General features: G+C 44.6%; 1 protein-coding gene across 1 annotated transcript in view; it reads right to left on the reverse strand.

Annotated features, from left to right (window-relative positions):
• The window catches only part of LOC120957655 (phosphatase and actin regulator 4B), a 33,484-nt gene that overhangs the window by 8,832 nt on the left and 1,318 nt on the right, over window positions 1–23,334 (reverse strand). The window contains exon 2 of the mRNA XM_040379964.2: window positions 22,512–23,098. Within this exon, the coding sequence (XP_040235898.2) occupies window positions 22,512–22,598 (87 nt within the window). The 5' untranslated portion in view covers window positions 22,599–23,098. The remainder of the gene's footprint in view (window positions 1–22,511; window positions 23,099–23,334) is intronic.

Consider the following 23,334-nt stretch of genomic DNA (forward strand, 5'->3'; position numbering starts at 1 on the left):
AAACATTAAACTAAACCCCTTTCATACAAGATTTCAATAAGATTTTTTGTTTATTTGATCATATAAACCCATCGAACTCGTTTGCTTTAAACGGGTGAATTAAAACATAGAAAAAACATACATAGTCAGCCTTTTCATAATAATAATAAACTCGTTTACTAATTCATTAAACGAGCTGCACGTAGACATTCCCTAAATGTGGCCTGGGATATCTCGATAGCGAATAAATCTACTCTGGGTACATATATTTTCAGTTGTTCAAGGATTCATGGAGCATCAATAGATTAATTTAGTACTCCTGCTGCGAAGAGAACCAGCACGTTTTTCCTTCTATAGCTAAGTGTCTCAAGACCTAGCAGCAAAACAGGGGGATAGGTATGGCAGAAGCCACGAGGAATCATTTCATGTTAATTTTCGAGTAGCATAACGAGCCAACTTTCCTTGAAGGGATTTGATTCTTTCTATTCAAACATCTGCTTTAAGGAGACCAAACAATTGACGCATATTCAAGGATGGAGCTGACAGCTAGGCTGACATATATTGCTGTGATTATCATTCTTCTTCTTTGGCACAACAACCGTTGTCGGTCAAGGGCTGCCTGTATTGTTACCATAGCAGGATAGTCAGTCCTACGTATGGGGACACGGTCTATTCGGGGCTTGAACCCATGACGGGCATGTTGTTAAGTCGTACGAGTAGACGACTGTACCACCATACCGGCCCCTGTGTCATAGGGTCATTTAAAACACGCGTCATTCTAAAAATAAGTCCTAGAGTCTTATTAACGCAGTACATCCTCGTAGTGCATGCCGAAAGTTAGTTCATGCGGAACTCAGAGTAACTCCTGACTCTCGGATACTGGTTACACGTTTAATCAAATTTATGTTAAATGATTAATGTCTAAAAACTGCTATAACACAAAATAACAACAACCTTCCCAGTCTCCGTTACAGCTTTCTACTTCAATTCATAAAAATATCACACACGCATGTTTAAACTATTGTTCAAAAAACAGTAAATTAACAGAAACCATTTAAAAAACAACGGCTGCAAACCCTAAAAGGCTCAATCACGCCTCATTTGAAGAAATACAATCAATCGCTAAAATTAAGCATTTTTTAAAGACATCACTTTCATTTCTCACAGTAACTAGGTAAGCAACATAATAAGAAACAACAAATCTTTCTTTGTGTTTCCATCAGCATCACACCCCACAAACGATCGCAACGGATGATATCGAAACCCGGAATCGAAACGAAATCTTCGTGATATATTACCCCGTCAACACCGCTCCATTGAGCAATCTCGGGGCGAATCGGGCGGCAGTATTGCATTTCATGCCAAGCGCACAAACGTCTGCTTAACTGCTGGAGATTTCCCGCGAACCGATCGTAATGATGAACGTTCCGAAACCTCGATCGATCGGGTGGCCCCCGCTATTGGATTCCGATTCCGCGGCTATCGGGCGACGCATTACGGTATCATTTGGCAGCACATTTACATCCGAGCGCGTCCGAGACCGCGTTGTTCCGCGATGATGGATCGCGGGCTGGAGGACGCATCCATACGAAGCTTCTCGACGGCTGCGTGTTTTGCTGCTTGCTCGACCACGTAAGGCACGCCATTTATAGCGTGGGGCTCGTAAACCACCGTCACGGTCAGTCGTTTCCCTCTCCTCCACTTTCATCTAAACTACGATTTCTGACCGTCGATGAACATATAATACTTCTAAATTTCAGCAATTAATTCTTCGCAGGCCACGCGGGCCCCTTTTCCTGCTGGCAGGCAACGAGGAAAGCTGATACCCATCGTAGTACCGATTGTGTACGCCCAGCCAACCAGCCAGCCCACCCGACCCGTTCCGTTGAGACGTTGTTTTGCATTTTTTGGAAGACGCGTTCGGTCCGGACTGGACTGGACAGTTGGGAACCCAGGCCACCACGTGACCGGTGACGGGCAACTCGGATCGCCCGATAATCGAGTGTAAACCAATAAATTAGTATTAATAAAAACAAAAGTATTAACTAACCGAACCCGGGGCCCAGCCCCAGCAGAGGGCCAAGGGCTGGTCACATTTTGGGCCGCAGGAAGCTGGCTGCACGAAAGCTGATACCATTCGCGATGCGAAGGGGGGAGAAGGCAGCGATGGTGATTGGAAAGTAGTACCCGTTCCCCGTGTCTCCCTGTGCGAGCGAATCGGAGAGCGTAAACGAACGAACAACAACGCAAACCTTCTAAATAAACATAAAAACAGCGATCGATTTCAAATCCAAAACGTCCCAACACGGTCGCGACATGGTGCTTGCGCATTGGAAACATTTCCCCGCTCCCCGTGCGAGATAGATCGCGTAACGCCGAAATTCAAAGCGCAAGCCGTGCGAAGGAGCCCGCGCGCGCGCGAGAACCGAATCCTTCGACGCAACGGTCGTGTTTCACAGCAGCGCACAGGCGTATAACAAATCCATTAAATAATTTATCACACTTCACTCGGCGAATCGGGCACAGATCTCACGCGGGCACATTACCGGTGCCCGTGTGGTGCCCACTGGCTTGGGGCCACCAAATCCCAAACCCCCGCTCGAGATCCGCGTAACTAAATATCGACTCATTCCAATCGACAACAAATCGTGCGAGAGGCACAGTTTTTGTTTCGCTTGTCTAGAAAAAAGCCTTGAGCGCGGATAGATTTCCCATAGACCCCTGCCTCTCGCCGGTCCTATCGGAGCAATCGATCAATTTGTCACCGTTGCGAAAAAAACGGAACTCCTGTGACCACAAGGGCCAAATCACGTGTTTTAGTGGTTCGTGTCTGACTTCAGCAAACGCCTTGCTGTAAACGTTCAGTAGCCGCGGCCGGATGTGATGATTGATCTGCCATTGCGCTGCCCCCGAAAAGGGTAATAGCGTCCAATTCACAATCTCCAATCAGGAGAGAACGCGAACTCCCCCGTAGGCTGCCATTTTTTGTTCGGGACAGATTGTTGCTGTATTATTTTCGCCTTGCGGATCTCTTCCACGAAAACGGAGCCACTCTACTTTCGGGTATTATTGCGTTGTTTTTCATTCCTTCACGGATCTCAATCTCCTGCCAAACATCTTTTCTGCGTTGTCGCTCCTCTGAAGCAATCTACAGCTACAAAATCTGGCAACGCGCGCGCACATCAGGGCATTAGGGGAATTATATTAATTCTTTGGTAAAACAAACCCTAGCCGACGGGGAAGAAATTCGATACCGATACCAGGCTGCGGGCTGCTTTCGCAACTTCGGCCTTCGAACAGCGAGAGAGCGAAGTGACACAGACACACAGCGAACGGTAGTAAATCGTGTCCACACAATCGCGCCCCGGATTAATTAGCCCCGGGTTCCGTGGGCGTCCCAAGACACAAGACCAGTACGCCACCGGCCCTTGGGAATTCCGCTGCGACACTGGGGCTAATGCAGAGTGTCTCCACATAATCGAGCGCACGTTTTGTCCTTGGACTAAAAAAGGGGAACGGGTTATTAGAATATTGGGTTTCCTGTGCGCCGGGAGCGTACCAACTTGCTGTGCAGCTCTACGAGTGGGCGATTTTTGTGACTTTTTAATGCACGTGTGCGCGAGTGTTTCTCACACAGAGTTATGACATTAGAACCCGCAGCCTAAACACACCGACCCGACATGATGCATGTCCTAACCGGGGGGCGGAGGGAGACACACATGAAAGTGGTGTGAAACCGAAAGAAAAAGCTTCCACACCGCAAAAAAGGTGTCCAACCGTGGTACTGCTGTGTCCTACTTCGTTTCTTCCTTTTGGTCTGCCTCCACACTGACACACACGCTATCGTCACCTCTGGAAGGGCATATTCCGTAGCGAAGCGGATCGAATTTCTTTCCCCCCCCCCCCCCCCCCCTATGGCGTTAATCGATCGTTTAAACCGTTGTCTACAATAGTGTTTTTCGGCTGATGATGCCCACTGGATATGGACCCCGAAAAGCAGTGATCCGCTTTGAGGGTTGGTTATCGAGTACACGAGAGGCGGCAAATGAACACGTCTGATCGATTACTTTGCGTAACATGAAAGGCGACACGCGAAAGGGTCACCAATGCTTCTCTTTTTTTTTTGGTCGAAACTAAGCATAATGTAACCGATGCCTATCATCACCTCTTCGAGAGCCTTCCACTTCACACTTCGATCGATGGCGCTTGCTGGTGCCGGAGACGTGTGGCTCGTGAGAGTGATCTGGAGACGAACATGAACAAAATGAAACATGAAACATCAGCTTGATTTCAGCGGCAAATGCGTTTATGTGTTGTTTGGTGCTGTCTATACAATAGTGATGGAGCCGAAAAGAAGGCGAAAGGAGAAAGTTGGTTGAGCATTAGGCAAACAACTGTCGAGTAAATCCTTTTTATCGATACATTGGATTTAAACAGTCGTGGTAGATATAATCGATCTAATTAATACTTCACTGTCTGTGCGCATTGGACCTACTATTCGACAACGTGGTAAGATCAATCCAGTTAGCTTATATAGGGTAGATCAGTACACATATCGAGAGGGTCTGGCAGTCTATTAGATAGACGCACCGGCTTCTACAACAACTAGGGCCGTTGGTGTTATGTTCGATCCCCACTCCGATCGCAGCTTTATTTTAACGAAACTATAATATTTTTACTTGTGCTACAATAAATCTATTAAAGCTTTGAACACATCATGTCGTGTCCCTGGCCTTTGGCCATCTGCCATCTGATTATTGATCACTATCGATCTGACTGATCGTGATCGTAGTGATGAGTCTTGTCATGCATACAGAAAAGCCCGTTTAAGTGCCGTTTCTTACGCATCCAACAAGCTCTATCTTATAGATGACGAATTTAAAATCCAGTTTTGTGAAAAATTCTTTTAAGTGTCTAAGATACAAGGTTTTGTAGTGCAATGGCCTTGAAGAATAGGAAATTATTATTTGAAGTTAGCTCTATAAGTAAAGAAATGTTCTGTAGCATTTCCTTCTTCTTGTACTTGAAGCGTATCTTGGCAACATGTGTGGCCTAACATATCAACTAGCCATAACCTACTATACGAATTTGCAGATCTTCTATCCTTCCAAGTAATACCTAATTCCTAACAGGATCTTTTTAACATGATGGTTAAGCGTAACTCCAGTAATTAAATATGGATTTATGGATATGGTTGATGATGATAAGTTAGATTTGGATCTATCTAGTGAATCTCTTAAATCAAGATATAACCTTTTTCAGGTTCATTAGCCATTAAAGTACAGCAAGAGAGTTATGCTGGATATGACTTTCGGAGTATCCAACAATAGAATTAGTAAGTTCCTAAGACAAAGAAGTAGGATAGTAGACTTCTAATACAGCAATTTTAATCTTCATCAAGCTCATTAAATTCGGTAAATTATTTTCATCAAGAAACCGCCTCTGCCAAGTCCTACGAACAATATTTTTGAGATGAAGAATTCGTTCGCTTCTCACTCCTCGTTTAGTATCGAAGTTTACTACACACTAAACTGCATCACCCAGTGTAGCAACATAATCTTCATGACTTCCTCAACCCACTAGCTGTGCAGAGTAGTGCGTAGATCGTCCCCCCCAGGGTGGTACCCGAGGTCCGGAAACGTTCGCATTGCTTGTGCTTAAAACTGCGTGTAATTTGAAGCAACGGGCGCCAACGATAGGATCAGTTGGTCCGAGACATCAACACCCATACCTCACCGCAAGCTGCATCAAGCTACGTTCGTCTTTATTATCGAAGCATCGCACGCAATAGTTTTCAGCACTACCAGGAAAACAGTACCCCTCGAACCCCGTGTGACCCCCTTGCCGCACTTGGCAGCATCATCCGGCATCGGCAAATCGCTCCATTGCCGCGCACTAAACGATGCGTTACTTGTAAGTGGAAACTAACGAAAAGTGTCTGCATTTCATTAAACGGCAACACACGGTAGAAAGCGGAGATGTGTGCCAGTAGCTTGGCTGGTACACCCCGCGGGCAATATAACTCCGAGCACGTACTACACCCAACAAAACAGTGCGCCTTGGTGCTTGGTGCCTTCGTGCCTCTGTAGCGATGGAGCGATCGATCGCATCTGCTTGATGGAGAACGGAGATCCGAAAGACGGCTAGCTGCTCGCTGCGACAATGAGCAGAGGAGGGGAGGGGGTTTAGGGATGTTGAAGAAGTGTAAATGTGATACTCATTTACCGCACACAGCCCGCTCTTTGTGCACCTCCAGTGAGAGTCGGGCGGCTGCTGCTGCTGCTGCTTATACTGCTGCAAATGTCATACCCGGCGTAGCGGCTCAGATTCCTTCTCCATTCCATGCGACGAAGATTAACGTTGAAAATCGATAAGGCACTCCCATCCATGCCTCCCCGGGGCTAGCAGAGGCACAGGCACGGAGACTGGTGGATTGGTGCAGTTGACAAACGTCTCCCGTTGCAGGAGGACAAGGGAAATAAACAAGTATTGTAACACGATGACGGCTAAAGTTAATTAATTGAATAAGAAAACGAACAGTGTCACATTGCGCCCTTGCCGGCCCCGAGCATCGTTCACGTGGGCCGCCCCTCCCCCGGATGCGAATGTGGCAGTGATTGGCCTCGGTTGATGGTTCACAATTGGCCGGTGCTTGATCAATGCCTCGCACCCGTTCCTCGCGTCGTTTGCGTACCCCTTTTGCCTAGTGCGGGGATTTATTGCGCCACTTGCCCGCTGTACACCGTTGTCCCTACTTTGGATTGCCTCGGACCAAATCGAAGGATCGATGGTGTTGTAGCAGTGCATCGAACATCGTTGAACAGCGTAGCAGGCGCGTTCGCCAAAGGTTTCATTCGCTCGTCGTCGCTGACAGGAAGGAATGGGAGTGCACATATCACTTCACATACTTTGTAGCGCCCATGTGTTCGCGTTTTTGGCTCGGGGTCAACGCAGCACCGGTGCAGCATCTGCTGCTTCGTGCGATTATGGACAAAGGCGGGCGGCAAGGGAAAGGTAACAAACCCGACCAGAGACATCTTTTCCGCTGTCCCGTGCCAATGGGCAATGTAAAGCTTGACTAATGCACCATGGCGCGGGGCAAACTTATCGTGCGGCTCAATTTCGTCCAATTAGAGATCAAGCGATGGTGGATCAAGCTGACGCAGGGATGATATTGCGTTTAAGTTATACCTTTAGCGAAGGATTCAATGATGCACGGAAAAAAAACTATTTTAATCTTGAAAAATGTATCTTTTATGCAAAAGAATTGATTGGTACTCCTTGTAGTAAACAATATAATAATAAAAATAAGAAAGAAATAAAGAAAAAAGCATATCAGAACAACTAAAATGAAACAAATAAATGTTCTAATAAATAAAGTCTTAATTGATACAACAAAGATAAAAACGAAATAAAATCAATTACAACTTGCAACACGATGATAAGCAACACCGGGCCACTGCATTTGGCGTCAATGTAACAATTTCCTCGCAGCTGACCGAATGCCAAGCCGAGAAGTTCTAAAATTACGGTTGATATTCAATGCAATGCCCTTCGCAGGACGGGGAAAGATCAACGATCACCGTCTCTCTGCTGGCGACTGGCTGGTTGCCGGAATAAAGTTCCCGATTTCTACTTGTCGTAGATCGTAGGGCGAGACGATGAACCGATGCACTTAATAAATCGTATGATGTATATATACATGGGCACGTGGATGCGTACCAAATTCCACTACATTGTATCGCGAGGGTAAGCTGAGAATTTAATTTTAACACTGAGCGGAGGGTGAAGTGTTTGCGATCGACTTTAATTAAACGATCGTTCGTCGGTAGCATGTCGCTTGCGACTTTGGAGGAGCCTTTTTGGCCAGTTTCGCTCATTGAAAACAAGTGGAAAGGTCACCAAAATCTATATCTAAGCATTACTTTGAAGCTTGTTTTACTATGAGATCGTTCAGAATCAAATGTATTAAGGTTAACACAATCAGTGAATTCAAAGAGAGTGAAATTTTGAACGTGATTTATGTTTGAACTTCAAAAAATTGGGATTTTTTCTTCATGTGCTGAGAAGAAACATTGCTCATCAAAAGTACATTTTTGGTTAGCCTCAAAATACCAAAAAAGGGAACGAATGCTTATCAATGCAATGCATCCCCTTTCCGACCAAACACACCGTCCATGTGGTTTTGTCAACCCGAGCTGTCAGCCCGTATCCTTGAGCGGATAATGAACGGGACACACTTATTTATTGCACTGCAGACACAAAATATGGACCTAATTAATGCCATTCGAAACGCTGTCTCGCCCTGTCGCTGTGTGCGGACGATCTGATATTTCCTTCCTCCGAACCCCGAGCTCCCAAACCCACCAACCTCAGGATGCCTCGCCCTCCCTTGCTCGCTTGCTTGCTTCTGCCTCCCGCGATACACAATCCTGCCCCAACCACCATCCTGCCTGGAGAACGGGACCTGACGGGACATCAGCGTCTTCCACGTCTCTGCGTCCGGCGGGCAAATCCAGCTCATCCCCCTTTTCCCTAAAAAGGGATTGGGTGATGGTTGCGGCCGTTTGGCGCAATCGCAACACTGTTTTGCCGTTGCCGTTGCCAATTTCGAACGATCCACCCGGTCGTGTGGGAACTTCTCACCATGCTCACGGTGCGCTACGAATAACGCACAGTGTGTGTGTGTGTGTGTGTGTGTGCGTTGATTTGGACACGCGGGACACACAACGGCTCAAGACACCGGCAACCGGCAAGATGTTTTGCATTGACGGAAGATATCGGGTTACGGGCGCGATATCGGGTTACCAAAAAACGAAGACGAAACCCGTGGCAGCAAACGAGCGAGCGAGCGAGCGAGCAACCGGTCGTGAGCGTACACGCGTGCGCTTGTGCGTCTGGTTTGGTACCGTTCACGAGGTTCAACACACCCTTCCCAGGGTTGTTTGCTGTCCCTGTCCGTAACGGCTGGGTGGTGTTGTCTTCGAATTTTGATTCTACGAGTAAGATCTTTGTCTTAAGATAATTGACGAGCAGAGGAAATGTTTAATGAATCAATCGGACACAAGTAAAATTGGTTCAAAAAATTAAGCTAAAGATCAGAAACACCACAATACCAGAAATACCACAAATCTTAGTTTGGAATAATAGCTACCTATCATTTTATTTGTTTTCATGGTTTAATTGCTTTCATTGTAATGTACTATGTATCAATCATTTTATAATACAGTTAGAAACTTTAAGCGTGAAGGAATATTTCTAAAGTTTGTTATACTAATTTTGTTATACAATTATTACAGTTATCAAAAGCTACACAAATTTGGAAAAGACATAAAAAACTTAACAAATTAATTTATTCAGTGATAAAAAAATAGTTTTTTGTTACTATTTTTAGTATAACAGTATAACAGTATAACAGTTATTACACACAAAACTAGCCTGCGATTTTCAGCCCAGATTACTTCAGCCTCCACGCTAGAATTAGATTCCAGTACCTGCTCCAAAAAAAGGCAAAATAAGGTTATGTTTACATTCATTCCAAGGTGCATTAAAGAGATCTGCTGATGGAATCCTTAATCAAAGTGTATGTAGTCCAGGTGGTCTCATAGCATGTTTTTTATAACCAAATTTAAACGTCACTTTTTGACAGGACGTGTGAAAACTTTTATTCAAACAGGCTTTCTGGTTGCTTGACAAATACACAAAACAATCTTAAAATCTTCATTCAAAAGTAGAAGTGATATCAGCCTTCTATATACATACACCTTGGGATAAGCCCACCTTTACACCATACCCTCTTTGATAGCTGCTCGAAAACTGTTATACAATGCAAACAGTTGACAGGCTGTTCTCTGAATGTCAGCCTTTGATCTGAAAACGGAAAGGGGCCCTATAACAGTTATAACAACTTACAAAAAAATGAAAACGTATCTCTAGAATAACTATATCTTTGAATATCGAAAAAAAGACTTATAAATGTTCGAATAGATATAAATATAAATGTATAAATAGAACTTCATTTTAATTTAATATAACAAATTATAACAGTTTTTTTTTTCTTGCCACACACACCCCTCACACGAGATTTGTCCCTCCAGATCCTTCCGATAGTGGATAGAACACCCCAAAAGAAAAGAGGCCCCACTGGGGTCCAGCGTACCAACCGGCCACTATCACCACATTATTGCTGCCTCATGGACGCACAGTTTGATGACGTTGAAGCCATTCCCCCGACCCGTCGACCCATCCCCCCTCCAAAACGCCGGGTCGCAGGGACCGGGTTGGTTTCAAATTCGATACTCGAGCGACGGTTTCGAGTTGCTTAATAATGTTTTAACGTTTGAAAATTATGTGTTATTTTAGCGTACGAATTCGCCCTCGTCTCCAATAACAACCCACCCGTCCCTGCCGCATCCCATTTCCCCTCCATCGTCCCACCCCATTGCAATACCTCCCAGCTCGTCATCATCATCAGCAGCAGCAGCAGCAGCATGACCCGTGCATGGGATATCGTTGCCTGCTTTCCCATCTCACTGCCAACGGTCGTTTCAGTGCGGCGCGTAACCGGAACCATACTGAAGCCTTCGTCCTGCACCACCCACCACCCCAAAATGGCGTAGCGAGTGCAGATGGGTTCGTCTTCGGGGTTTGGCGAGAAAGGCGAGAACTTTTCGAAACTGAAACCCATCGAAGATGAAGAGCGACGGCCCAAAAATCTAAACCCCGTCCGCACAACAGCCAGCGGAAGAAACGCAACCGGCAGCAGCAGCAACAACAAAATATATACACGCAGACCCACACACACACACACGTGCGCGCGCACACACACACACGCGCGGACACATAAACAACTTCCCTTCCATCGGATGATAAAAATCATTGTAACCGGATATGCAACCAAGCACGGAGATTCCCGCGTTCGCGTTTTTTTTTGGCAGCGGCAACCGAGCAGCGCATTCGCCATGCGATGAGTTTGTTTTTGGCGCAATTCCTCGAAAACGGGATCCGAAGCGCATTCCGGAGGCTGTCCGTGTCAGAGCAAAAGAAGGTCGGAGAAGCACACAAATATCACAAGTCCTTATCACAGCGCGAGGATCTGCCAGACATGTGAGACGCTGCTGCGCGATCTGATTCCGAGCGAAAAGAGCGATTTTGTCAAATTCTCGATATACAAATTGCAAAGCCTTCAACTACTGGAACTGTATTTTACACATAAAAGTTTAATTATTTGAGATGTATAAAAACCGCCACACGCTAGCTCTCTACCGAGTTGCATGCGCGAACGATGCAAATTTCCCATGCTTCTGCACACGCCGGCTGGCTGTGGGGGCCGCGTGTAATATGAAACGTTCCCCATTCGCTTTTCTGGTTTAGAGTTCTTCTGTATTCATTACCGTACACCAACATAAACCATGTGTTTCGCGTCGTTGATGACGGTTTGCCCCTTTTCCCCTTTTCGGCCGATTGTCGCGTCAGGTTACTACTACGCTCAAGGGGCAACGCTCGATTGAAGGATCGTTCGCGAGCGCGCGCGAATGTGGCATCTACTAGCGAGACGAGCACGATTTTGCACGAGTACCTTCTTATTGTTTTGCAAGTTGGTTTCAGTCAACCGGCTGTCAGGTTATAGCCAAGCAGTACTAAACATGTATGAAGAACAATACAACTATAGTTAAAGCAACATGCAGTGAGACTCAAGTAATGAATTTGCATAGTAACTTTGAGCGGATAAATGTCAGAGGTCATGCTCCCTATTTTAAGAATATTTATGAATATTACATACTTGGAAAATTGGATTGGTTTCTTCAGTTTCGGGAGATCTCTTCTAAATAGTGCTGTAAGACCTGCTGACTGCACTGTACATCTCATCGTAGACTGTTATTGTCATTCTTTATCAAATGAGACTGTCTGCGGCAAATATATAGGAACTTCCAGTACAGAACTTTAATCAAAGTTTGGACTACATCAGTCTCATCGCTATTCCTCGACTCTCTCCAGAGTTTTACATAGCAATTATAATCTTTACAGGGAGCTCATTTGAAGGCCAATTTGAAATGAACTTTCAGATTGGACAAAGCGTTCAACCAACTTCATAGAATGGTATTTGCTACCGTGCAAAGAATCAACAAGACAAAAATACTAAGTAATAATAACGACCTAAAAACATTTCGATATTCTAAATACATTATGAGACTAGTATATGATCGATGAATCCTTCAAGTAACACTCCACAACACCCTGGAATGGCGCTTCTTAGCTGTGCTAAAGGTTATGTCTTCTACAACACATAACAAAGCACCGTCAAACGCAAGTCTTAGATGGGACGTTGTTTTATGGCTACGAAGAAACCGAAAGCATCTTCAAGAGATTCCTTTCCTTTGCAACGCAAACTGATGATAACCATTACGAAAGATCGCCGGTACCAGGATCCGATGCGTAGCTGCAACCCGAATCCCATTCCATCCTTCCGCAGGGCTCTGTACAGCGGCACGGCCATGCAGACGTTCGACCAGCCTTCTAATGACTGTCCAGCATCATTAGTCACATTCATCGCGCCCGGGAACAATAGCGCACACGAGCACCGTACACGGGAGTGAGCGGAGCGACAGAGATCATGGGTTCCAAGAGCTAGAGCACCAGGTGTAACTCTACACCTTGAAATGTCTCATTTACCGAAACGAGGAACCGCCTCGACCGGCTGGCCCAAGATCTGCTCCCCGCGTGCCGCGTTCCACCCACCCAATCAACCTAACCACGCTCATTATTTAATCCTGGGAAGTTCCACTTCTCCACCGGACTACCGGAATGTGATACCTTCGTTCATCCGAAACCAAACACCCAGCCAGCAACCCGCTCACACCCAAACCCTTCCGACGCTGCTCCCGTGATGCATTTTCCAAAGCTCACGCTTCTCGCTCAACTTTTGACGTGTGCACGAAATGTATCCGCATGCGTGTCTTTTACGGAACACTATTAGTATCGAGGTGCGCTCACACACACACACACACCCGTGCTCGTGCTCGTCTGAAAACGCAGCCAGTGGTCTGATGGTGTGGAAAATATGTTTTCAATTTGCACCGCCCTCGGCCGGGTTCGAGCACCAACCAAAAGAGGACCCGATGGTAATAGATGGAAAATCTAAACCAAACCCAAGAGAGCTCCGGGTTTCTTTTTTCCTCGCCTGGCCAAACTGTTTTGCTGGCGGTAACGCGATACCGAGCGATGTGCATCGGGCGACCGATTCGAGCGAATACTTCGGAGCATCATCATCATCATCATCGCCTGCGTTCGTCGTTCGTCATCTTTGGCAACTACGCGGCTAACAGGAATCTGATATTGGTTCTACGGTCTAGTTGCTAGGTTGGAACGGTAGGCGGTGAGTTTAGGATCACAATTTTCCGATCCGTGCAGCAGCAAGAATGTGACGTTGATCCTAGAGCGCGCAAAGTTCTAGGCAACGCAGCACGAAACTTTAAAAGAGAGCAACACTTTATACAAACTAAGTTTGTTGCATTTTGCCAACGTTAAGAAACTTGTTATTATAAAAGGAATAGAATATGGTGGTACTAAAAAAGACCATGTCTCATCAAATTTTGTCTGCATTAGTTTGAAGAAACTCTCGGAAGCTTCGAAAGAAAGATGCTTAGAAGGACGATTTCCTTTTCAAAGAAGCCTTGCTGAATGTGTAGATGAAACCTTGCTATAGGTAAATGCTACAGCAAATATATCTATTTATCTTACGATAACCTTACAAATATGTATCTAATTCGGCTCATCCTCTAACGGTAGTCTTTTCGTTTCATGCACAAGGGTTGAACGAAGTTTACTTGGTGATCTTATTTCTGCCAGATACTTCAGCTGCGAAACTAAATGTAGAGCTGTGGAGGTTACTGATAAGTAAGCAAACATGGTCTATATATGGTTTTCTTGAAGCTTTGCACTATTCTGTAGACTGCATATAGTATCTTGCGAAGCGTTTCTTTCATTCCTACAGTAGGTTAAGGTCTCCAAGTGACCGCTAAGTTTCTAATGTCTGGTTCATCTTCTACTTGGAGTAACGTCCTATACGGACATGCCGATCACGCAACCGGATAGTCATTCCTTGCTACGGGGGGACGGTCCATTTTATGCTTGAACCCATGACGGGCATGTTATTAAGACGTAAGAGTTGAGGACTGCACTATGTGACCGCGGGATGTCTGGTGTACTACTTACTTATACTTTTTGTGATTGCTCTACAGATTAGGGATTAACATACAAAAAGTCCAACATCCTGTCAAGTTGAGGTAATTAGAACATGTGCAATAAGACATTTACGACATGAAGTAAGCTAAAGTACAAGTGATCCGAAAACTTCTTATTGCCTTACTTATTGACCATTTATTTAGTGTATTCTCCTGGGAAATTCTATTAATTTAAAACAAAAATTTTACAACAAAGACACGCTAATACTTTAACAGTGTAACAGAAATGCCCGTACCGGAGTTTCACTCCGCGATATTACTCAAACGACAGCTGTGTGTATAAATTAATCTTCACAAAACGGCCCCGTTATTCGACACCACTGCGTGGTAACGAGTCTCTTGTGCAACTTGTAACAAGAAAAGAAAAAGTCCAAAATTAACCAGGTAATCACAACCGGCTTCTTCGCACTGTCGCTGCAAGCACGCTCCAGTTCCAGGGCGACCTGTATGGGACAACGGAGCACCGCGCCACCGTCCGCTCGGCCCCGTAGTGCCGTGTAGCTGCTGGAATATCAAGTTATCAACTGCCGACTTCATTCGCACTGGATCGCATTTCAATTAGCAAATCATTTCACTGTGCGCCGGCCATCGTTTCCAGCACGGATCACGTCTCCAGTCCCGTTCCGTTACCGGCACAGTCACGTCACATTTTGGTAGGGTTAACGTAAGGGGCATGGGAACCAATTTTGTTGAGCTTTGAAGAAGAAACTGTAAATAGGTCCTTCAGCTAAAAGCTAAGCAATGCCAAATTTGTTTGTCATAAGTTACAAAAATGCTTCTTATTGGCATTCTCCCTAAGAGTAACGCTGTGAAAACAATCCCCATTCCAGTGCAGTCGTAACGCATGAAATGGAGATGTAAAAAGATCTTGAGATAGTGGTAGCTACACAACAGTAATTTATTGACCCGTTGGTAGCAACCTAAAGAAATAAGTTCAACGTTCCCAAAAAGATGCATCACCAACCAGTACAGTAGGCTTTAACGGTGGTCACCGAACGGACAGCCCAATAACGAACTCCAATAAGACAGAAGGATAACCGCATACGCACGTACAGCGACAGAAATAATTAAAAATTCAAAAACAGTATCACATTACACCGACGATCACAGTCGAAATCTCTGGAACCGTTCGTTCCCTCACCGCCCTTACCGACAAAGGGGTGAGTGTGTGATAAGCAGATTTTTTTCCTCTTGTAGCGCAACTCAAACCAATTGATTCGGTTTAAAATTGATGGTAAAATCAATAAAATCTGCAAGATCGATTTATTGCGCTATTCATTCATTTACGTGTATATTTGTGTTTTTTGCCTTCTAAAAAAAACGTTAAAATTGAATCGGTTGTACTGTTGTTTTGTATCATTATTTTTTATCACACTAACCCTTGCACTGGTGCCGCTTGTCAATTTGATTCACAGCAGTATACGGACGGAGTAGGGGTAGTATTCGATTTCAGCCGGTTTTACCATTTGCTGCAGCATTTTTGCAACCCTGCAACTCCTTCGACGACTCTCTATAGACGCTGAACAGCCGATTGTGAAGTCGGGGGGGGGGGGGGGGGGGGGGAATTTGGGTTGACCGATCGTCATCGTCATCGGCCCAGACCCGGGTAATTCGTTGACCCGTCATTACTCGGGACAATTGTTTTGTAGGTTACTTTTTCCATGTTTCATGCATGTAGCCGTTCGTAGCCCGTTTTGCTTGTCAACCGCTAACGAACCGATGGTTCACCTCATTTGCCGGGGCGGGTTGGTGAAAAATGATACCTGATGAGTTTGAGCAGTGGGAATGCACAGACACAGACACATAAACACTTTAGAGAGAGAGACCAACAAAAAACAAACAAGTCAAACAACAGGACACAATTGTCAGCGCGAAAAGTAAGCCAGCGCAACGCAATGCGGGAAAAGACGGGCGTAGTTGCGATGTAAAAGAAACCTCTACGCAACCAAAAACCCCTCAGTGACTCGGTGAACACGGTGTAAAGTAACGTACGATGCGGTGGCGACTGGCATGACACGCGGTGATAAAGCTACCTGCTGCCAGCGGTGGGCCTGTTACGTGTAAGTCATTCTACGCATGCAATTATCATAACGACCATAAAAAAGGCAAAAATAGATCAAGAATACGTTCAAGCTTTAAAGAACCTAAGCTCCATTGAGATGATGAAAAATCGCTATAAAATAATGTCTCAGAAATCAATAAAATCCAGGCAAGTTTAAGTATAATTGCTTAAGTTAAATGAAAAAACAAAAATTAGACAAATTACACAGCCATTTTAATAATGTTAATAATCTAATATGATAATGTTCTTGACCTTCCGCTCAAATATATTCGCTAACCATTTTCCAGTTAGCTAAACTGCAAAGAAAACCTAAAAAATCAAAGTAAGGTTTATCATCTCCTCAATAGGCCTAATAAATAGAAAATAAAGGTTCTTAATATCCATCGTTGGACTATTGTTTAACAAATAAATTTGCGAAGAAATTAACAACGGATACTACGCTCACAGGCCACATAAAGAAACAACCACAATTAAATCTAAGATACAGAAAGATCATACTCATACAGAAAGATGTTCTACTGGCATAATAGTGCCGCTTCTACAATGCTTTGAACCATCTATCGTTGGTCAGCTAGCTGTAGAAAACAAGAGAAACTAAACGAGATAATTTCTTTCCATGAACGTCCTTTGAAAGGCAATTATTCATGCTTACATGCAAAAATAAATCTACGACCCCGCGAGTTGCCTGTCGTCAGCTATCCAGTATGTTAACCATGGCGGACGAAGACATGCGTGTAGGCATGCTTTTGAGATCTACCTCGATTTTTATCAATTCTTCCGCAGTTTTTTGCGACAAAATTATTGGAGCAGAGCTTTTGCATCATTTCGATTCAGAAAAATTCTGTAAGACGCACCTGGGAGATGTTGGACCAGTTCGCGGACTAGGGTGTCATATCGAAATTCCGCCGAAATTCTCCCAAAACGATCGCACTGAGTTTTGGCGTCATTGCTTGCCGCAGTGGACGCGATGCTTCCTGCTTCCTGATACGTTTGTCCATGTTTCTTAGGTACTATTTCAGTGTTTGGCCGGTTACTTCGACCTCGGGGCCAAACGAACGCAACAATGTAAGGTCTTTTCTCTTGCTCTTCATTTTCAACATCATTGGGAGCTTCTTGACACTCAGGGCCGTCGACCATTCGGAACCGGGCTTTCTTTCGATGCTCTGATTATTGTCTAATAGTGCCAAGTTGTTGTAGATGCCGGAACAGGCATCCACAATACGACGTCCACAAACTCCCGCACGGAGTCCGTTGTAGACGCTACGGAGTACCGTAGTTTGATCGCGCACGCTTCTGAACGAAGTGATTCCCCTTTTTTAGCAATCATGATAGAGGTATCAAAATTTGTCTACTGACTCTCATGGGATACTATTTATTGAAATTAACATCCCGTTCCGTTAGTGCAGGTGATGATAAACTCATGAAAATCGACAATTTTTGTCGATTGTTTTAATGCAAACATTTATAAAAAATAGTGCTCAGATGTAAAACTGCAGTATAGGGAAGGGCTTTGATTACGATATGAAAAAATCCAACAAATTTTGTAAGCTAAGCTAAGCTACTCGATGTTTTACTGCAATAAAATGAAACTTTAATTTAAATAAAAATAAATTCACTAATTTTTGTTATCAAACCAACTCTTTCTCATCTGCGTCATGCATGGCACTGCAGATTTTTCACACAAATCATAGCAATCAAAGATCAAACAAACGCCATGATCATTGAAACGTCAAATGGATGAGTTTTGTTGTCCCACTCCCACTCCTATCCCCAAACTTCCCAGCTTCTCACTATTTCACCAGATCGACCGAACCAAATGAGTTTGCTTTTTAGCGTATCGAAAAAGACTCGCGCACACCTTCACGCGCCTCCAAACGAATTTTTCTGTGTCCAAATCTGCACGCTGCGCGACTACGCGTGTAGGAGACAGAGAGGAAAACGTCTTAAATTTCCACGCCTTGTATCGGGCGTGTGTTGGCACACAGAACGCAGGAGACGAGCGGACTACAAAGCACTGCCGGGAAACTGTCTTTGAAATAGAAATCGAAACCTGCCGAGGGCCGAGAGGACCCTGTCCGTGTCCAAATTTATTACAAGCTCGCGCTGCAAACGGGGAGGGAGGGGGTGTCACACGGTAAGCTAAAACCCCGTGCGTGGAGCCGCGTTTTCCATCACACATACACACATACACACACGGATAGAAAGTGAATGAGCGTGACACGATGGATTTATGTTTGCGTGTTTTATTTCACGTGCGGAAATTATGGAAATGGATAGCCATTTCAATCGCGGCTGCTGATCGGCCGTGACGGTTTTAAATGGTTTTTGTGTGTTTAGCCATTTCATTTCGAGTGTCACATTATGGGGGCACTATCTTGGGGAGATGAAGGTTTAAAAATGACTATGTCATATAAAGTTCCAAAATAATGATCGGCAATCCATCCAAAAATGAATAAAAGTATAAGATATAACATTATTTACATGTCATGAATTTAAATTAAACATGAATTTAAATTACAATTATTTACGACTTGAATGTAATTTTAAAAAAATAAATAAAAATAGACCCTTTTCCCAGGGACTAAAAATACACGTAAACGATCGCCATGATCCATGCGGTTGCTCAGCAACAATGTCATCATTCCCCGGTGCCCTTTTCCAATTGCTTTGATATCCAATAGATTAATCTGCCCCAGCACAGCACACGACAATGTACATGGACGCATGCTTGGGCCAAATTATTAATGAGCGACCCATCAACAAACACTCCACAACACACTCGTGTATTCGCACCTTTCGACCAGTGAAAATGATCCTCGAAAGAAGCGTCAAAAAGGCATCGTGCAGCGTGGTGCGGTAATAGCGATCAAACACGCGGCCTGTGACCCCTTCTCCCCCTCTCTCTCTCCGGCTACACCCAAAAAACGTGAAACTGACAACGGCAGGTGTGCAGCAGCTAAACCCGACCGTTTGAAATTGTAGAGGACTTCACAAGGCACATCGCCGTCGCTCGGGGCCCAGTAGGTTCGTCTATCTTACGGGCCGGCGCACTGCCACGTATCATTACCTCGTGGTGGTGTCTCGTGGTGCCTGGGGAAGATAAAACCCGCCCTGTGTGCACAAAACCTTTTCCCCGCCCCACTGTGGTTCATTTGATCCGACCACGACGACGGCGACGGCGAGAAGGACTAAATATAAGCCGCGGTAAATTGCATCAAAGTCTGGTAGGATGTTCGTGATAATGTGTGTGTCTGTATTTTTTTTTTTTTAGTAGCGGGTAGGGTGGTGTGTGGAGGATGGGCTGTGCTCTCGTTACTACTTGTTGCTACTCCCACGGGAAAAGGGCACCATACAGTACAGCGTTAAGGGGCCGGTGCAGCACGAAAAATGTCGGAATTAAATGCCGTTCTCTAAATGCTGCTCCCAATAAATCAAGCGATGCGAAACTCTTTGCCAAGTCGGGGTTGCAAAAAGGCACAATGTTCTACCACACATCATTGTACACGACGCGGTAAGCTGATCTTGTTAGGACGAACGGACGAACGAAGGCAGGAAAATGAACGGAAAATCGTAATATGACACCAGACCAGTAATGAACATTGTCAAACAAAGATGACCCAAGGACGCAAGCATTCTATTAAATAAGCGATATTTGTCTAATTAAGACATACTTGGCATGACATAAATTTAATAAATGATGTAAATGCTATTTATTTCAAGTATCGTATTGTCTCATTTACCTTTTTCCAATGTCCCTGTCTCTAAAGTATCATAGTTCCTCATGGTGTTCTACCCGTCAACCCATCAAACGCAGCACCATGTCTATGCATCACCTCAGGCTCAGGCCTGTCCAGCGGTAGCGGTCCAATTACGAACCAGAGACACCCGAGCATCCCTGGCCCTAACCGGTACGATTACGGTACGGTTTCATACATCAAGGCGCTCGAGAATTCGCATCCACTGTGTAAGGATAGTGCTGTGCGTCCCGTTTTTGGGGCGGGCAAGGACTACGGCAGCAAGCTCCAATTGCAATTCCACACTAGCGGTTTTGTCCGATGTAACCGAATAGGTAACCTGGACGGTTCACTTCACCATACCAGGCGCTATGCTGACGTAAGGCGTACAAACTCAGCTGAACCGTTACCAGGACATGTTAGCAAACATTATCCACGTAAACCAAAAAAAAACAGATCCAGGATAATTGGGAAGTAATGGCTACTCAGCTCATATAAACAAAGAACATGACGGGGAAACCAGGATTAAGCTATCGATTACGTGACGCTAAGCATGTTTTTTCGTACTTTTGTGACAAAATATTCGTTTTTGATGGACAATTTAGACATTATAATACAGCTAGAATACGTCTTCTATTAATTTTCTCTTTTTGTTACCAAACTATAATTTACTTAAATTAACTTTCCTAGGGGCTTTTTACCCACTCGTTTTTAAGTCTATTCTTTTGTGGGAATAATTAAAATATAAGAGATATAAAGGACCAAACAGGAGTTGGAACGCTCCTGGTGATTACAATTTCGGTCACATAACCCAAAATCGAAAAAGGTCTATTTCAGCGCCACTTTTTGCACATACAGCGCTAAATGGGCTTAATTCCAGTGTTGTCAAACTCACATCCGCATTCAGAATGGATTGAATGTTTGTATGGATGTAAATTTGTTGAAATTCCGACTAAACTGATAAGGCTAGTTAGAACGACTATGACCAACGAAGATGGATGGAAAACTCTCAGGGCCTTTGGCTACCACCAAAGGACGGGATATTCAACCTGGCGCTAGAGAGGGCCATCCGCGATTCGAGGGTGGAGATTTCGATAACTCAGATCCTGGCATACGCTGATGATATAAACATCATTGGCTATGAAGCAGAAGCCTTCCAAGGGATCAAGCAGGCGGAAGAGAACCTCGGATTGCAGATAAACGAGTCAAAGACCAAATACACATTCGTAACATCAGCGACCCTACCAGAATTCACCTATCTTGGGTCAAAGGTTAGCAGTGAGAATAGCATGACAGCTGAATTGCACGCAAGGATGCTGACTGCCAACCGGTCATTCTACAGCCTGAAAAATCAGTTCAGGCTGGGACTAGTTAGCACCTACATAGTACCGGTACTCACATACGCCTCTGAGACATGGACACTGTTCCAATCTGACGAAACCCTCTGAGCCGCGTTCGAGAGCAAGATGCTCAGAATGATACTGAGAAAGGGCTGAATTAGCTGAATTAGCTAGACCCCAAAGTCTCCAGACAAATAAGCAAGCAAGCAAGATCACTAAATGCCGAAGAAATAACGCTCAATTCTTTGTTGTCAAGTCCAATAATTGACGTTTTAATCGTAATCGGATCGTGATTCCTTTAGCAGTTTTTAACAATTCTGCAGTATACCAAAAAGTTCACAAAGTGTTTCTAGCGCCTGAAAAGTATCTGTTGTTTAGAATTTCGGACCGGTCTTGTGGTACTGTCGTCAATTCGCACGACAGTAACAACATGCCTGTCATGGGTTCAAATCCCGAATGGACCGTGTCCCCAGACGTATAACTGACTATCCTGCTACGAGTATTCAATAAGTCATTGAAAGCCATGCCCATTAGTGTTACAGACCACAGGCCACGACCGACAATGATTGTTGTTCCAAAGTAGAAGATGATTATAATTTTAATAAATTATTATTTACATTAAATTGTTTTAAATTTTTCCTCCCAACGCACGTGTTTGACTCCGCTGGTCAGGACGAAGTATTTCTCATCACAAAATGAATGTTTTCAATTTCAAATTGATAAACGTAGCAATGAACCAAAATAACATTGTTCATGGTCCTTTTTAAACAATGTTATCCAATTGTAGTTTTCAACTCGAGCTTAGAGAAACCATTCTCATTATTAATTCAGGTATATATTCTTCCCTACCGACCACGCAACACGTTCCACCGGGTTCCGTTTTCTGCGCTTAAAAATAAATCGTCAAGAAAAACGGCCCTCCGGATCGATTGGTATCGATTTTTCTGTTTTCCTCCGCGTGTCACCCGAAGCACGCGTGCCGATGAAACACGATACGGGTGACGTACTGCCCTGGTGCCGTTGCACAATGCAACGGGCTCAAATGACCAGCAGTGGCGCACTAGCAAGGCCACCGTACACCACCCCGCAACAAATTGCGTGTTTATTTTCAATCAGGATCGATTTTCTGGCCCAATTTTCCCACCTCACTCACCTTGATCGTGTCGTTATCGGTACAGATTTCCTTCTTCACCTTTATCCGCGGCGGTGACGTGCTCGCCGAAGATGATGCCGTCGCCATGGTAACCCACTCGTTGCTTAGGGTTGCATTACACGCACACACACGACACAGTTACACAAGCACACACAAACACACACAGTTGCGCGCAAAATGCGCACCACGTGGAAGCAGTCGTTTTTTTTTTCTATCGCGCGATTTTATGTTAAATTCTTGTCTGACCAGTGTCAGACGCTTCTGCCTGCCTACCAGCAGGGAAGGTGATAGTGGCGCAGTGGTTCCTCTTTGCGCGCGTACCGTACCACCCGACGAAATATGATCCCGCTCACATGCCACCAAATTCCTCCCATGTCATACGATACACGCGGCAAACGGCAACGCGGGATCAGACCGGGGGGCCCCCTGCGCAATGATTTCACTCCACTCGCGAAGAACGTTACCAATTTTTCCAAGGTTTTGGTTCTTTGTTTATTTTCAAATGCTTTCTCCTCAGGGGTATTTTCCGGACACACACTTTGTTCACTTAATTTCAGCAAATTTCACTGCTTTTTTACTGCTCTCGACTGGAAAAAAACACGAAAAACATTTAAATTATTTCATTACATATTTGTATCATAACTGACTCATCGCACAAAAAATCTGTCTTAATTTACAAACTCTTTTCACTATAAACGTGTTCAGCTGCAGTTGGCCAATCAGCCAAATTTAATATCAAACACCTTCAGAGTCTCGGTGACCCTTTAACTCACATACACACACTCACTCGCACTGGCACCGAGCATAGCTCACATAGCAATAT

This window comes from Anopheles coluzzii, chromosome 3 (genome assembly GCF_943734685.1).
Source record: "Anopheles coluzzii chromosome 3, AcolN3, whole genome shotgun sequence".
Lineage (NCBI taxonomy): Eukaryota > Metazoa > Arthropoda > Insecta > Diptera > Culicidae > Anopheles > Anopheles coluzzii.